This window comes from Arachis ipaensis, chromosome B02 (genome assembly GCF_000816755.2).
Source record: "Arachis ipaensis cultivar K30076 chromosome B02, Araip1.1, whole genome shotgun sequence".
Taxonomy (NCBI): domain Eukaryota; kingdom Viridiplantae; phylum Streptophyta; class Magnoliopsida; order Fabales; family Fabaceae; genus Arachis; species Arachis ipaensis.
In genome coordinates, this window is record NC_029786.2 from 78,498,171 (window position 1) to 78,514,812 (window position 16,642).

A 16,642-nucleotide genomic window follows, 5' to 3' on the forward strand; every position below is an offset into this window, starting at 1 on the left:
TCTTCACAATAAACCACAAGCACCCAAATTTAAGAAGATGCCAGGGGCACCCAAGAAGAAAAGAAGAAAGGGAGTTGATGAAGGCCCGGTTGGAGACAAGAAGTAGAAGATCACCAAGATAAAGAGGGTATATAAAGAGGGTTCATGCCATCATTGTGGTGGCAAGGGTCACGACAAGAGAAATTGTGCTAAGAAGAAGGCTGACGACGAGGCTGCAGCTGTGGCAGCTGCTGCAGCTGCTGCTGCTAGTGAAGCTAATATAGGAAATCAGCAACAATCTCTCCCTGCTGCACCTGAAGTCCCAGATGAGGGCAATGCTACTGAGATTGAGGTTGGCATGAGTCAACCAATGGTGTCAGAAAATGAAAATGAAGCATCCCACCAAGTAAATCAGCCCCAGGCAAGGCCACCAAAGCTCCCTCAAAAAAGAAGACAACCTCCACCACCTGCAACAGCTTCGATTCCTCTAGCAGCAACCCGTGCTCCTCCTCCAACTGTTTCAAATGCTCCTCCAGCAGCCACTGTTCCAATTTCAAATACTCCACCTCCGACAAGTGCTTCTATCGATCCAATGGTTGGTGCATCAGCAGCTACAGCTTCAAGGTTGCGTAACGCCATGAGTTTTGTTCCAACTCCGGAGTTCAAACCACCAAGAAAATTCAACAAATGAACACTTTGCTATTTTTCTGTTAAGATATTTTGCTTTTAAACATTGAACTTTATGGTTTCTGATTTCCATGGTAGTTAAATGCTCTATGTTGTCTTTTGATCGTGTATGTATTTTGGATTATGGTAGTTAAATACTCTATGTTGTCTTTTGATCGTGTCTAGTTTGACACAGACAACTTTGGAAAACAATTAACCATGTGGGAATGTTATTGTTGAATGTTTCAAATTCTATTACACTTCCTTAGCTACTTAAAATAGAATTACACAAATCTATTCATTTCTTCATTTCTTCATCATAAGGTACAGCAATTACAACTTTTGTTTTACACAATATTCAATTGTAAATCACTGCTTCCATACTACACAAACAACAATTACAATTACTGTAACAACAACCAACAACAAACAAAATGCTAGTTTTAGAGCCTTAACTTCACACTCCAACTTTCTAAGTTTCCAAGCAAATTTCATTCTCCACTCCTCCATTTCAAAGCCATAATTACCTCTGTCACTTTCTTCTTCTTCATCAGCCAATTTGTCAGCCCACATAAAGAGACCACACTACCTCTTACCAATACTCTGCAACTACATTTCATGCCCATGGAGAAGAAATGTTACAAATTTAATAAGCAACGACGCTAGGTATATTCATTAACAAAAATCACTTACATTGTAGTTAGGACAACCATAAAATGGTCTCCCTGGATTCGCCTCTGTTCCTGACCACTTTAGGACGGGTCGGCTACCACACCCACACCTATCTAGAACTCGTTCCTGACTACTTCTGGTGGTTCTCCTCCCACAGCTTTTCTCTGAACGTCGGTTACTGGAGCTACTAATATGGTTGCTGCCTCCACCCATCATGACCCACTCCACTCAACTCAAGCTCAACGGTGTCAGAGAAGACGAAGGAGAGCAGAGAAGAAGAAACAGTCTGGTTTCTCGTGATAAATTAGAGATTAGGGTTATAAATGATTTCAGGGACTAAATTGAGTTAAATAAAGATAACTGCTACATCAGATAACCGTTACCTATCCAAGGTGGCCCCTCTCCATACACGTCAGCGTGCTGTTAAGGAATATTCCTCGAAAAATGCTTTAGAGACGAATGTGAAACACTAGTGTTAAATTCGGGGATAATATTGAGGTCACTACAAGGTCAGAAACCACTATGAGGTTTAACTCTAAAATTATCCATGATTCAATCACAATATCACAATTCACAGCAATTAAGTTTAGAGAGCATTAATTACCACAGCTAAAAGAGTGGGATGTACCAATGAAATATTTTGCAAATCAAAAGAATTCAACGGACAGGAACAAGGCAAAGAGGAAAATCAGGATTGCAGATATCAAAACGCAGATCAGGCTTGGTTTCGATGCGGGTTATAAATGGGAAATTGCAACTGCAGTTACAAGCACCAGATCTTCTACAACACTGAGGAGTGAACTCGGTGGCGGCGGACACAGGCGGCGTTTCTGAGCAGAACAGGTTTAAGCGAGCCGGATTGTGTTGAGACGCGGTGAGGAGAAGCTTCTTCGCCATTACCGCGTGATCCCAAAGCAGCAGTGATACTGAAAATGAGCTGTTGACTTTGGAGGTCTGATCGGAACTCGCAGTCTTCATCTCCTTCTACTTCAGTTTCTCGTCGGCAGTCCATAATCACCGGCGATAATGAAGCATGCAGCAGAGGATGAAGCGATTTGGAGTCCGGGTAGAAGGTGGGTTGGGTGTGGGTTTCGGGTAGGCTAGAAGGGCATAGCCCAAAGACCAAAAAGAAGAAAAACGGAACCCATTCTGATTCTTTTCTTCGTTTGGAAGATGTAATTACTAAACTACCCTTCATTGATAGCCAGATAAGTAGCTAGCTACTTGGATACGGCTTTTTACTTTGTTGGTGGAAGAAGCAGCAGCAGAAGCTTCTGAGTTCTAACAATGGCTTCCTCGGTTACCTCTTCTCTTCAAATCAGGTAAAAAAATTTTACTTTTGTCTCTAAATATTACTATTCCTTGTTTCTGTTACGCAAATTCAGTTCCTCTTCAAGCAAATAATAATTCACTGTTGTTCAATAATGCTGATTATATGGTTTGAAATGTTGAATTACAATGAACTCAAAACCCATCCATTATGGAAATTCAGCTTCCCTTATCATGGGAGCACACAAACTCCCAAACTTTGACGCTGCCCTATTTTTCTGAACTCTCTCTGATTGCTTCAGCATGTGAATGTGGTTTTTCTTTTACTTCTTGTACAAGCTTGGGTCAACTAATTATGTTCATACTCGGGGGAATTTGTGGGTTTTGAGTAAACTGAGTCTGGTTGTCAAGATGACCATAATTTTAGATAATGACGTGATAATTCATGTTATTGGATGTCAAGGAATGAAAGATGCATTCTGGGTATTCGGTGAAATGCTTGTGAGGAGAAGGGAAGCATTGAGGAATGTTTATACATTTCTGAAATGTTTTTCATAGTGCTAGAGCTACATGTGAAAGCTTGAAGAGGACTTCCACACGAAGTCTTCTAAAAAGTTCTACATGGTTAATAGATTCTTCTTGTTATCGTTAAAAAGGGCAGGGAGGATTGGGTATTATTCTTATTATTGTTAGTTATTGTTATTGTTATTGGGTGTTATTGTTATTGTTATTTAATGTGAAGCGTCTTGTCTTCTAGTAGGACATTGCGATTTACCTCCGTTTGAAATTACATTTTGGATACTTAATTAACTTGAGCATCAAGTTAAGTTTAACCAGGCTTTGTACTTAATTTTGGATTTTCTTGGGTGTTGTTTTTTCTTGATTATTCATTTGTTGGATTCAATAGAGTGGTACAACTTATTGCATGATGGAAACCTATTAACTCAAATTAATTAATTTATAAATTTGAAAAGCCTCACTGATCATGTGCTATCCTATTTCAGCAATTTGAAGACAGTCTTTTTGGGTGAGAGAAATAAGGTCAGAGTTTCAACTCTTCCTGCTGCAAATGTTGGTTTCCGTAGGATGACTACAGAATGTAAGGAGTCACGAAATTGGGAAGCAACCAATTGAAGTGCCATCCAATGTTAAAATCAAATTAGAAGGGCAGGATATACAGGTAAAAGGTCCCCTGGGAGAACTTGGATTAACTTATCCTCGTGAAGTGATTGTTGAGAGACAGGAGTCAGGGGCCCTAAGGGTTAGAAAGGTGGTCGAAACTAGAAGGGCTAATCAAATGCATGGGCTTTTTAGGTATTTCATTTTACCGATCCCTCTTTTAATTTTTTAAGACTTGGAACATGTCATCTCTGTTTTTATCTCAATACATGCTACTTGTCGTTGTACTTATACATAATGCAGTTAAACAAAATTGTGCTACAAGATTTAATCTATTAGTAGTAAACAATACTACTTTTTTACTATATGCTATAAATTTATAAACTTTTATTCATCTGTAGATGTTAAATTCTCATTACAGGAAAACATCGATTAGGATATGTCTTTTGATTTCTAGACGCCATAGCAACTAGGATATGCTTTTCCTTTAGGTGAGTTAGAACTTTCCATTGGTAGATTTAGGAATTGGTTGCATCCTAAAGGCTTTAATTTAAATTGATGCTTACATTTTCCAGATACTATACATTGACTTTCTTATTGTTGTCAGAGAACCTTTTCATTTGTGCATATACATACTCATATATTAACTCCTGCATTCCTTCACGAATAAACGAATGAATGTTATTAGGACGCTTACAGACAACTTGGTCGTTGGAGTATCTAAAGGTTTCGAAAAGAAACTTCAACTGGTCGGTCTTTTGATTTCTAGACGCCATAGCAACTAGGATATGCTTTTCCTTTAGGTGAGTTAGAACTTTCCATTGGTAGATTTAGGAATTGGTTGCATCCTAAAGGCTTTAATTTAAATTGATGCTTACATTTTCCAGATACTATACATTGACTTTCTTATTGTTGTCAGAGAACCTTTTCATTTGTGCATATACATACTCATATATTAACTCCTGCATTCCTTCACGAATAACGAATGAATGTTATTAGGACGCTTACAGACAACTTGGTCGTTGGAGTATCTAAAGGTTTCGAAAAGAAACTTCAACTGGTCGGTGTTGGGTATCGTGCCATGGTAGAAGGAAAAGAGATAGTGCTGAATCTTGGATTCTCTCATCCTGTTAAGATGACAATTCCTGATGGCCTGAAAGTGAAAGTAGAAGAAAACACCAGAATCACCATCAGCGGATATGACAAGTCTGATATTGGCCAGTTTGCTGCTTCAATTCGTAGATGGAGACCCCCGGAACCATACAAAGGTAAGGGTATCAAATATGCTGATGAAATTATAAGGAGAAAAGAAGGAAAGGCAGGGAAGAAGAAGTAACCGTGGCTTCAGTTTTCATTTTTTCATTTATCTCATGTTGATTTTCTCATTTGTTAGTAATGAAAAATACTAAAGTTCCAAGCCAAAGAAATTCATATTGATTATCTTAAGCTAGACTCACATCTTCTCTACTTATGGTCTTTTAATCGTAGCCAAATTTATTATAATGTCAATGTAATTAGTGTGGTTACTGGTTAGGAAAAGAAAACTATGATACAAGTTTTTCTTCTGGTGAAAGGTAACGGATTTGAGTCTTGTAGTTAAAAAAAAAATATTAAAGTGTTTTTTTTTTTTTTGAAACAAAAAAAGTTCAACACAGAATAGTGGAGCAATGGACTCTAATAACAAGTGCTACATAGAAATATACAACTCCTGTCAACTACCGAAAGGATCACTATCGATCCATTCTTCATAGCTCAGAAATGTCCGCTTTATTACTATGTCAACACCTGCTTCTTTATTATTGAAGATCCTCGCATTACGTTCCACCCAGACATTTCAGATCACTGTGAAAAACCCAATAAGCCACATTTTCTACTCCTGTTTTTGCTTATGCCTACCAGTCCAACTCTCAAACAGTTTCCTAATGGTACCAGGAATAGCCCAATCCTCCCCAAATCTCCTCAGCCAGTTGCACCACACCTGCCATGTGAGGTCACATAGAAGAAACAAATGTTTGACCGATTCTATCACAAAGAGTATTTATCCATTTTAGTTCCAAAAAATTTTGGACTAGACACTTTAGTTTTAATTAAAATTAATTTGTTAGACAGTTTAGTCCCCAACATTTAACTCTATATGTAGCATTGATCCTTGGCCTACTTGACTCCATCAATTCCTAACGAAACTGGCCTACAAAATATGTTAAGCTGCCATGTCAGATGTTAAGCGTGACGTGTACGAAGGAGACAAATTAGTCCATGGGTAAGTAACAATCAATTTAGTTCCCAAATATTAATTGTCATGTAAATTAGTCCTCAAAATTATTCATTACAAGGATAATTACTCGTCCATAAGATTAAAATTATAATTTTAAATTATTTTTTAAAAATTAATTTAAATTATAATAATTTGATTAATAAAAAAGTAATATGTTATGCATTGTTTGATTTTTTTTAATTTAGTGTTAGTTGGATTAACTCTAAAATAGTTATTAATCGATTTTAATAATTTACTTTTTTCAATGAATCAGACATATATACTGAATGTGATCATAAATAATATAGTAATAGTCAAATCCACCAACAAATATATTGGCTATTATGACACTATAAAATAAATTAAATATAAAGGCTATTAGTACTTATAAATCCATAAAATTGCATAGTCTTTGATTCGTGCAAGGGTTTACTTATCAAATAAACTTAAAATATGAACAAAAAAATTTATAAAATGGACCTAGCATCACTTGAAAGAATCATGGAAAATAATCAACTTACCTTATCATCCATGAGAATCATTTCTATGTAAGTCGTCTTGTTCTTGTCAAATTTGGTTGGGACTTTCCATAACCTTATAATTCTTGCCGTTATTTTTCAAACTTTTTTCATTACATAATCTACCATAGGTAATACTGTTATAGAATCGTAGTTAGTAGCCCTTAGGTATGAAAAATAATAAACAGAAGAAGATCTATGTCTAAAGTATAAACTTTCTATACGCATATTAATAGTTTTTTTTTCTAATAGTGATGTTTTAATTTTTTGTTTTCATTTTTTTCACGTATCTTTCCTTTTCTTTAAATAGTGATGTTTTTTTGTTTATATTTTAAGTTTATTTGATAAGTAAACCCTTGCACGAATCAAAGACAGTGCAATTTTATAAATTTATAAGTACTAATAGCCTTTATATTTAATTTATTTTATAGTGTGATAATAGCCAATATATTTGTTGGTAGATTTGACTATTACTATATTATTTATTATCATATTCAGTATATATGTTTGATTCATTGAAGAAAGTAGATTATTAAAATCGATTAATAACTATTTTAGAGTTAATCCAATTAACACTAAATTAAAAAAAATCAAACAATGCATAACATATTACTTTTTTATTAATCAAATTATTATAATTTAAATTAATTTTAAAAAAATAATTTAAAATTATAATTTCAATCTTATCACGTGTACGGCACAGATAATTATACTTGTTTCTGTACTAAAAATAATGATATCTCAAATTATAGTCTTTTTGAAGTGTAGAATATATTTTTTTATCAATTTATGTGTCTATATAAATTCTATTTATGAATTTATGTCATGGAATAATAAAATATGCAAAAATTTTATTTGTCTGATCTCTGTCATTCTATGAGTTTTTCTTTTTACTTATTGTTGGGAATAAGTAGTATGACCACAATCCAATCAATCATGTGTCAAATAATTTGTTATTGTTATTATATTAAAATGTTAATATTTATATAAAAAAATATAAAAATAATATATTCAAAAAGAATAGTCGTAATATATAAATTAAGTCAACAATTTAAATTTCTCTAAAACTAATTTAATCAAATACCAATATTAGAAATAAATTACTTAAATAATATTTAATATATTCTACTCCTTAGACACATATAGATTAGAGTCATTCTCGTAACGACAACCAACTAAAACAACACCATAAGTTCGAATATTTAGAATTCGTACAAAATCAGACCATTACCTTGTTCTTTGAAAACCTTCTGTATTCCTGATAGAGTTGAATCGCAATTCCTTTTATGGAAAAAGAGTTACGAATGTGGCTTTGATGTGTTGGAGACCAAAATTCGGAAGTCACTATTTATATATGAGTGTGACACCCATTGAATTCTAAAGCCAAATAAAATAGTATCTCTGGTTTTATTCTCATTTAATTATAAATCAAAAATAATAATGACTTATTTAATTCAACATTTATGATAATAAATGAGATGACCATTATATAAGTCATTTAATATAAAATAACTTAATTTGCCATTATAATTAATATATGTATTGCCCATAAATAGATTAGGAAATAATAATTTCGTAATAAAAAATAAATTAGTACCATAAAACTAAATTTAATGTCTATTTTAAAAATAATTATTGACCTTTATTTTTTTAATTATTAATAATTTAAATAAAGTAATACCCTATAACTTATTTTGTTATCTATTTTAAGTAATTTCTATTTTTCTATTTTTCTAATTATTTGCTTGTCTTATTTATCATTTATGCTTTCAATCAATTATATTAATAAACAAATAAACTAAATTAACTCCGGTTATACTTGGACTATTCAACAATTCAACATAATTTTTTTAATTTGGGATTAACTACTAACGATAAAAAATAAAAAATTTAGAGTAATTCAATATTATGAACATTAATTATTATTGTGAAATAATCTAAAATCATAATGCAATTTATTTTTAAAGAAATAATCAAGTATTATTGTTAATTATGAAATAACCTAAAATCATAATGCATTTTATTTTTAAAGAAACAATCATTCATTAATATCTATAAATAGAAACTATCGTCAAAATGCTTTGATTAAAAATATGAGGGGTAAATTACTATTCATTATTAATAATATATCGATTATATCGAAAAGCTAAAATATTATTTTCTACATTTACACCATTAGAAGAATTACCATCACGAGTAAAATTTTGTCAAAAAAAAAATTGCATACATAGTGAATTTAAAAAATAAATATCGTCAAGTAATTATGCTTTTTTTTAATAAATAGTAAAAAATTAAATATCATAAACTATATTCTTTTAAAAGTAACCCTTTTAAGTTGTTATGTTTGGCATGGTTTATTTGTATATAATTTAAATTGATATTATTTTTAATTATAATAATCATTTATCCTTAATAATTATTTTTAGAATTTAATAATTTATCATGCCTTACAATAATTATTTATAAAAAAACATATATATTCTAAAAAAATTATTAAATAAATTTATTCTTTTTGTTCTATTTTCACATTAAAAAATTTTTTGTTCTGTCTTTTTTAATTGTTATTATGTTATTAGAATTGTTAAATAATATTTAAAAAAATTCTTTAAAAATAGAAATAGCAATGGCACCTTGAATAATTAATTCAATAGAATTAAATTTAAACAAATAAGATAATTCAATAAATTATACAAATAATAGCATACTTATAAATATTAATAATGAAAATAGTCTCACTAATGTAAATGATCAATACAATAATTATATGAAAAAACAACTAATCACATAATTGCATAATTTTCAAGATCCTATATAGTTGGATCTAATGGACAAATAAAAAAATATCTATATGATAATCCTAATATTTTAGCATATTATAAATCATATTATAAATTTATATATCATATTATAATTTTAAGTCAACTCCTTAAACATATTATAACATAAACCATCTACAAAGATATACCAAATTAACGAATATCACATGGATTACAACATACACTCTAAATTGTCACGATATTTCAAATAAAAAGAGCATCAATACAGAGAAATCAATGAATATAACTAAAATAAAGAGCAAAAAAGAGACCCACAAAAAAATAATAATAAAGAGAATCAATAAAAACATTAACATATAAACCATATATATGAATAATATATAAATGTATATATTAATTGTGAATCACAAAAAAAAATTATATATATATATATATATATATATGACATAAAAGCTACCATGTGAGATTTGTGAATTAATTTATCTGAATTTGTATAAATAAAATATATGTTGACCAAACTTTATTATTATTATTATTATTATTATTATTATTATTATTATTATTATTATTATTATTATTATTATTATTATTATTATTATTATTATTATTATTATTATTATTATTATTATTATTATTATTATTATTATTATTATTATTATTATTATTATTATTATTATTATTATTATTATTATTAGGGTTAAGTACTGTTTTCGTCCCTAAGGTCTGGAGTGAAAATCAAATTTGTCCCTCACCTTTTTTTGTTATTAAAATCATCCCCAACGTTACAAAACGTTATAAAATCGTCCTTTTGTCCATAAATAAAATTTTTCGGACAATTTTACCCTTAAACAAAAATAAAAAAAATCCTCCCCCATTATCACGACTATCCCCTGCATCATCAATCATCAGCCAAGTAGTTCTGCATCTCCTGAATCTGCAGATTCTTCCGCTTATCATCCCACCTCTGCACCGCACTATCCCCAAGGCACCCCACCGCACTCTTCACCGCTCTCTCCGACACTACCCGTATCCTCCCTACTCCGCTCCCGAACCTGAACGTCCCTCTCAAGAATGGACACCTACATACGCTCCCACAAATACATATTATTATACGGAACCAAAACAATCAAATTCCCAAATTAAAAAGCTTATTACATGTACCTATGATGAGTTTGGAAAACTCTTGTTTAATTTTGATGATGAACAAACATTATTAAAATGTTTAATTACAAAATTCTACATTTCTATTTCTACTGCACAGGAGCAAAAACTAAAATTGTCTCGTGCCAAGTGACGAGACAAAACAAAAAGTCTCGTGGCAAGTGACGAGCAAAAACAAAAATTCTCGTGTCCAGAGACGAGCTAAAACAGAAAAGCCTCCTCTGTATTCAGCAAGAGTCAGCAACATAAAAAAAGGGGCTAAGATTCAACCCCCCTTCTCTTAGCCACTGAAACCATCAATTGGTATCAGAGCTTGGTCTCAAAGAGATCAAGCTTTGCAGCTTGGAGTAAAGATCCTCATGGCAGAAAACAGTGGCGCAAATGTGGTGTCTTATAATCTAACTGAAGGTCAATCAAGCAACAGACCCCCCCTTTTCAATGGGAAAAATTATACCTATTGGAAGGAGAGGATGAAGATATTCGTACAAGCAGTGGATTACAGACTTTGGAAGATTATTCTCGAAGGGCCTCAATTTCCAACTACCACAAGTGCAGAAGGAGTTGTTTCTCTCAAACCAGAAGTGAACCCCTCCAAATCTTAAGTACTTTCATGTTTTTGGATGCAAATGTTTTGTGCTTAATAATAAGGAAAACCTTGGAAAATTTGATCCAAAATCATATGAAGGAATGTTTGTTGGATATTCCACCACAAGCAAGGCCTATAGAGTTTATCTCAAGGAGCATAGGACAATAGAGGAATCCATACATGTTACTTTTTGTGATTCTAACTTAATTCCCAGTATTGTGAAGGATATTGATTCAGATTGTGAAGATGGAACAAGCAAAGAAATTCCCAAATCTGTCCAGAATGAAGAATCTGTCAGCCCTATTCTGTCTCGTCAGATTGGAGGAGACACTTCCATTTTGTCTCCTGAACAGGCACGAGCAACTGAAACAGTGAGACCACCAGAAGTTCATCAAAGTTCTACACCTGTCCGAAAGCCTAGAGAATGGAAATCTATGAGAGGTTATCCTCATGATTTCATCATCGGTGATCCTTCTCATGGCGTAACAACAAGATCCTCCACCAAAAGGAAAACCGAACCTAGCAACTTTGCTCTCTTGTCACAAATGGAGCCCAACAATGTCAAACAAGCTCTTGAAGATCCATCATGGGTCAAGGCCATACAAGAGGAGCTAGCTCAATTTGACAAGAATGAGGTTTGGACATTAGTACCTTATTCGGATGGTATGAAGGTAACGGGTACTAAGTGGGTCTTTAAAAATAAACTTGGTGAGGATGGACAAGTTGTTCGTAACAAGGCTAGATTAGTGGCCCAAGGTTACGATCAAGAAGAGGGTATAGATTTTGATGAGTATTTTGCTCCGGTAGCTAGAATGGAAGCAATTCGGTTGCTTCTTGCCTATGCCGCCCATAAAGGTTTCAAAATGTTTCAAATGGATGTTAAGTGTGCCTTCCTTAATGGCTTTATTGATAGAGAAGTGTATGTGGCACAACCCCCCGGTTTTGAACATAAAGAGTTTCCAAATCATGTTTTTAAATCATCTAAGGCTCTTTATGGGCTTAGACAAGCTCCAAGAGCTTGGTATGAAAGGCTTAGTGCCTTCTTGTTGGAAAATGAATTTCAAAGGGGTACCACCGACACTACTTTATTCATTAAAGTATCTAATGATGATATACTTCTTGTTCAAGTTTATGTTGATGACATTGTATTTGGTTCGGCCAACATTTCCTTGTGTGAAGAGTTTGGAAAACTCATGACTAGTGAGTTTGAAATGAGTTTAATGGGAGAGCTTACTTTCTTTCTTGGCCTCCAAATTAAACAAACTCCTAGTGGCACTTTTATTTACCAAGGAAAATATGCAAAAGAACTTATTAAAAAGTTTGGCCTAGAAAATTCCAAAGCAATGGGCACTCCAATGCATCCTAAAACAAAACTTGAAAAAGATGACGATGGCCAAGATGTGGATGAAACAAAGTATAGAGGAATGATAGGTTCACTCATGTATCTTACCTCCTCTAGACCGGATATTGTTCAAAGTGTGGGTGTATGTTCAAGATTTATCTGTGAATTTGTGACTCTGTTCAGTTTTTGCTCGTAGGTTTGGACGAGATAAAAATCATGGCATGATGGAAGAGCTGTGGTCAAGGGGGAGGCAGCGCAGAATTCAAAATTTTATGGGCCCCACCAAAATTCCTTGACCCCACCTTAACAGTTATATCTTTTATCTTTCTACAAATAAGAATCTTCCTCTTGTGTCATCAAATCTCCTTGGAAGTGGTTATTGTCAAATCAAATCCCTATATCCATCTAATCCCTTGATTTAAGGCAACAAGTTTTCAGTTTTGGATTTCAAAAGTTAAAAGGGAAATCATTTTTGGATAATAACCACCCATTATGGTCATTAACCGTCCACTAATGGTCATTACTCTCTATATTCTTTTTCCAAACCCCATTAAATGCGTTCACCCACCTTGTCTCTCTCCCTCTCTCAATTCGGTTATCACTACCACCCTTTCATATCCCATTCCCCATTACCATGAAAAAGAAAACCGCGCCAAGAAAGAGTGAAAGAATTCTTCTTTCTCAAAAACCATCAACACCCCAAACGCACACTCATATCCACATACATTCTACTTCCTCATCCTCTCCCTCGCCTCCAACCAAACAAACCGAAGCCATGAGAAGAAAGGTAGTAGCCCAAAAGAGTTCTGGAAGAGGACGAAACAGGAAGAACAAGGACCCCCAAGAGGAAGAAGAGCAAGAATCTTATACTTCTCCCATTCCTTCACCTCCACCCTCATCACTGAAGCGGACTACTCCTGGAAAAAGCTCCCAGAAGAATCAGGGGTTTGCACTCAATGACACTACTGAACCTCCAAACTTGGAATCCATGGAATTTAGAGACAAATATGGCAAGACTCACTCCCACTTTGATCCAAGCAGATTTAACTCTTGCACCTCTTTTGAGTTTCATAAGGAGGTTATGGAGAAGCGTCATTTGTGCACAACTTATCTTGTTAGCCTTGAAAATCTCACCAACAAGGGCATCAACGTCTCTCCTCTGTTTGAACTACTCAACTGGAAACCTTTGCTTCTCATTCAGAAACCAGTCTACCCTGGTCTTGTTCGAGAGTTTTATGCCAATATGCGGCTCATTGACGGCACCCTTCATTCCTATGTCAAAAGGGTTCAAATAGCCCTTGATGCTGAGACTATTGGAGCGGCCCTGGGCTTCAAGGATGAAGGACCACGAGCATACATGGTGGAAAAATGGGACACACAAGTTGGCGTTCCATACAAGACTGTTCTCAAGCACATTTGCGAGAACCTTTCTGGATTGCATGGCACCATACCAACACATAAAGCTCTAGGACCGGTCAATTCTCTGCTTCATCGCATCATCACACATATTCTGACTCCCCAAAGCGGCTCACACAACCGAGTAACATTTTCTGACTGTCTCATCTTATTTGCTTTGGTTACCTCTACTCCTATATCCTTTGGTTATATTATGGTTAGACACATGTGGGATTCTGTTAGAAGCACCAGAAAGGCTAATTTGCCTTATGGTATGTTTTTAACTAGAATATTTGAGTACTTTAAAGTTGATTTGTTGAATGAGGCTGTAGAAAACAAGGTGTCTTCAATTAGAGGAGCAGGAGCAACTAAGGAAACCAAAGGGCGACAAACTGCTGCATCGGATAGTGACCATGAAGGCAGACCAGAATCTTCCAAAACAATCAAGTCCATCAAACAGATTTTGGGAGAATTTTCGAACATGGCGGATTTGATGTATCGGTCAGCCAAAGAAACCCGTAAGCAAGCCTTTGACAATGAGAAAGCTTGGAAAAATTGCAAAGATAGGGTCAATCTGATGATGGAACATTTTAAAGAAGATTTGGGAGATGATAGTGTCGGAGATGCTGAAGAACAACTTAATTTTTTTGATGATTAGTGACTGTTTCTTTACTCTGTTTGATATTGGCTCCACTAGGCTCAATCTGTTTTTTGTATGAGCATGACTTGATACTCAATGCTCTAGGATACTCTCTAGGATATTGTGATATACTCTTGCTACTTTGCTCTGAATATTTTGCTATGTTTGATTCTGTTTTGTGCAGGTGCCCCCATGATGACAAAAGGGGGAGGAAATTTAAGTTCCAAAATTGAAATTGGAACAAAACAGGGAAACAGGGGTTGAAATTTTCAAAATTGAAAATTCATGATCACCCTTGTTCAAAAAATGCATGCGTTATTGCATTCACTATATTGCTTGAACTACATTTGGTTTATGATGATGTTTGATTTTGATGCTTGGCTGTTGATTCATCATTGATAAATTTGTTGGATTGAAAACTTATTTTTGGCAGTTCCTTTAAATTGTGCATTGTATTAAAAACTGCCTTGTTTTGATCATGTGTACTTCAAATATTTTTCACATCATTTTGTTTTGCTCTGATATACTAACAAGAAATGTTTGGAAAATATTTGGATAAATTTTTGTTTGTATGAAAAAGGTTGAGCAGTAAATCAGTTTATGATATCAAATGAGTTTTGATTATCAATTAAAACTGCTCATAAATCAAGCATTTAGCATCATAAAACATGCTAAATAACATTGTTACTTGAAGCTTGATTTAAAATGTTACAGGTTAAGTGTTTCCCTTGGTAACATAAGCATACATTAAGGGGAGCATTGTGACATTTTGAAAGGGGGAGAAATTCAAATCAAAGGGAGTATTCTTTACTCAATCTCTAATATTTTTCCCATTTCAATATGGTTGCAACCAAGCCCAACTTTGATGAAAGATCCAATGCATGATCCGAAAATAAATCCATCAGGAAAGCAAATGTTGCAATTTGCCTTATGCCCTCAACGGATCTCTTCTCCTAACTTGTGATGGAACTCAAAATTTATTGAGAATAATTAATATATGCATTGGAAACATGAGAGAGATTATAATTGATTTGATGGGTCATTATTGCTTCACGCCACCAAGAAAGAAAGGGGAGTAGGAATTATTTCAGCATTGTTTTACTTTATTCAAACTCACTACATGCTTTTAGTTCCACTTTGTCTTCTCTCTTATCTCTTTCTTCTCTTCGGTTATTACACAGGAAACATTGGTAGCCATGGAAGCAAAAATGAGCTACCGAAAGGAAGAGAATTATTATTATTATTATTATTATTATTATTATTATTATTATTATTATTAAAAGTATTTTTAATTGATAATTGATAAATAGTTTAATAATGCATTAAATATTGATTTGATATAATTATAATAAAGATATGTTTCTAAATTAGTATAATTATGTATTATTCATTAAATATTAATTATAATGTAATTATAATAAATATATTATTATAAAATAATTTAGAATAGAAAATAGAAAAGTTCATTTTGGAGGGAAAACGGAGTTACGAGAGATCGACACTTCACCTTTATTAATTGGGAGAAAACCCAATTTTAATATATTAAGAAGATAATGCAAATCAATCTCCAAAAATATTCATTCTAGCAATATTAGGCTATTATTGACAAAAACATTCAGTATCAGGAATATTAGGCTATTATTGCCATACAAGGCCTTCTCGTTGTCATCATATCTCTTCTTTGCGAGCTCTGTAAATCATTTTGTCACTAACCACTGTAGATCACATTATAATCAATTGCTAGTATTATTATTTGTTAGGTGCGCACTATTCTAAATCGACAATTATTAATTATCCAATGCTCTAACCCCTAATGTACAAAGTTTTGTGTTCAGCTAATTGAGAAATTAGAGTATTTCTGGAAAATTGCGAAATATAATATTGGAAAGACAAAATAAAAAGTTCACTTTATTAATACCCTATGCTCATAAGTTATAGAATAATGCATTCCATTTTGAGTTTAATTAGAACTTTATTATTGCCAAAGTACCAAAAAAAATAATTAAAATGTTACATATTTATTATTATTATTATTATTATTATTATTATTATTATTATTATTTGTTAGGTTATCCTAACCTCTAAATTCCAATAGGGGATTAGCCATAAATGCTAACTAAAATTAGTTAGGCACCCCGTTGCAAACTTTAATGATCAAACAATTAATAAGTCTGAGTGTTGATAGAAAATTGGAAAACGGTAATTCTGAGAAGAAAATAAAATAATAATTTAAAGTTATTTTATTTAATTTAATATCTAATTTT

General features: G+C 33.0%; 1 protein-coding gene and 1 long non-coding RNA gene across 3 annotated transcripts; one reads left to right on the forward strand and one right to left on the reverse strand.

The window, feature by feature from the left end:
* On the reverse strand, positions 930 to 2,402 carry LOC107625494. Of its 2 annotated transcripts, XR_001617286.2 has the most exons (4): positions 1,922 to 2,402; positions 1,701 to 1,819; positions 1,339 to 1,603; positions 930 to 1,254 (listed from the first exon to the last, which is right to left on the reverse strand). It is a non-coding gene; the product is annotated as an uncharacterized LOC107625494 (long non-coding RNA). The 2 variants fall into 2 exon arrangements; XR_001617285.2 differs by having other exon boundaries at positions 1,339 to 1,819.
* On the forward strand, positions 2,407 to 5,155 carry LOC107625493 (50S ribosomal protein L6, chloroplastic-like). The gene is given in 4 exon segments (XM_016328139.2): positions 2,407 to 2,639; positions 3,591 to 3,699; positions 3,701 to 3,900; positions 4,705 to 5,155. Coding segments are annotated over 4 exon segments (681 nt in total). The 5' UTR covers positions 2,407 to 2,604; the 3' UTR covers positions 5,042 to 5,155.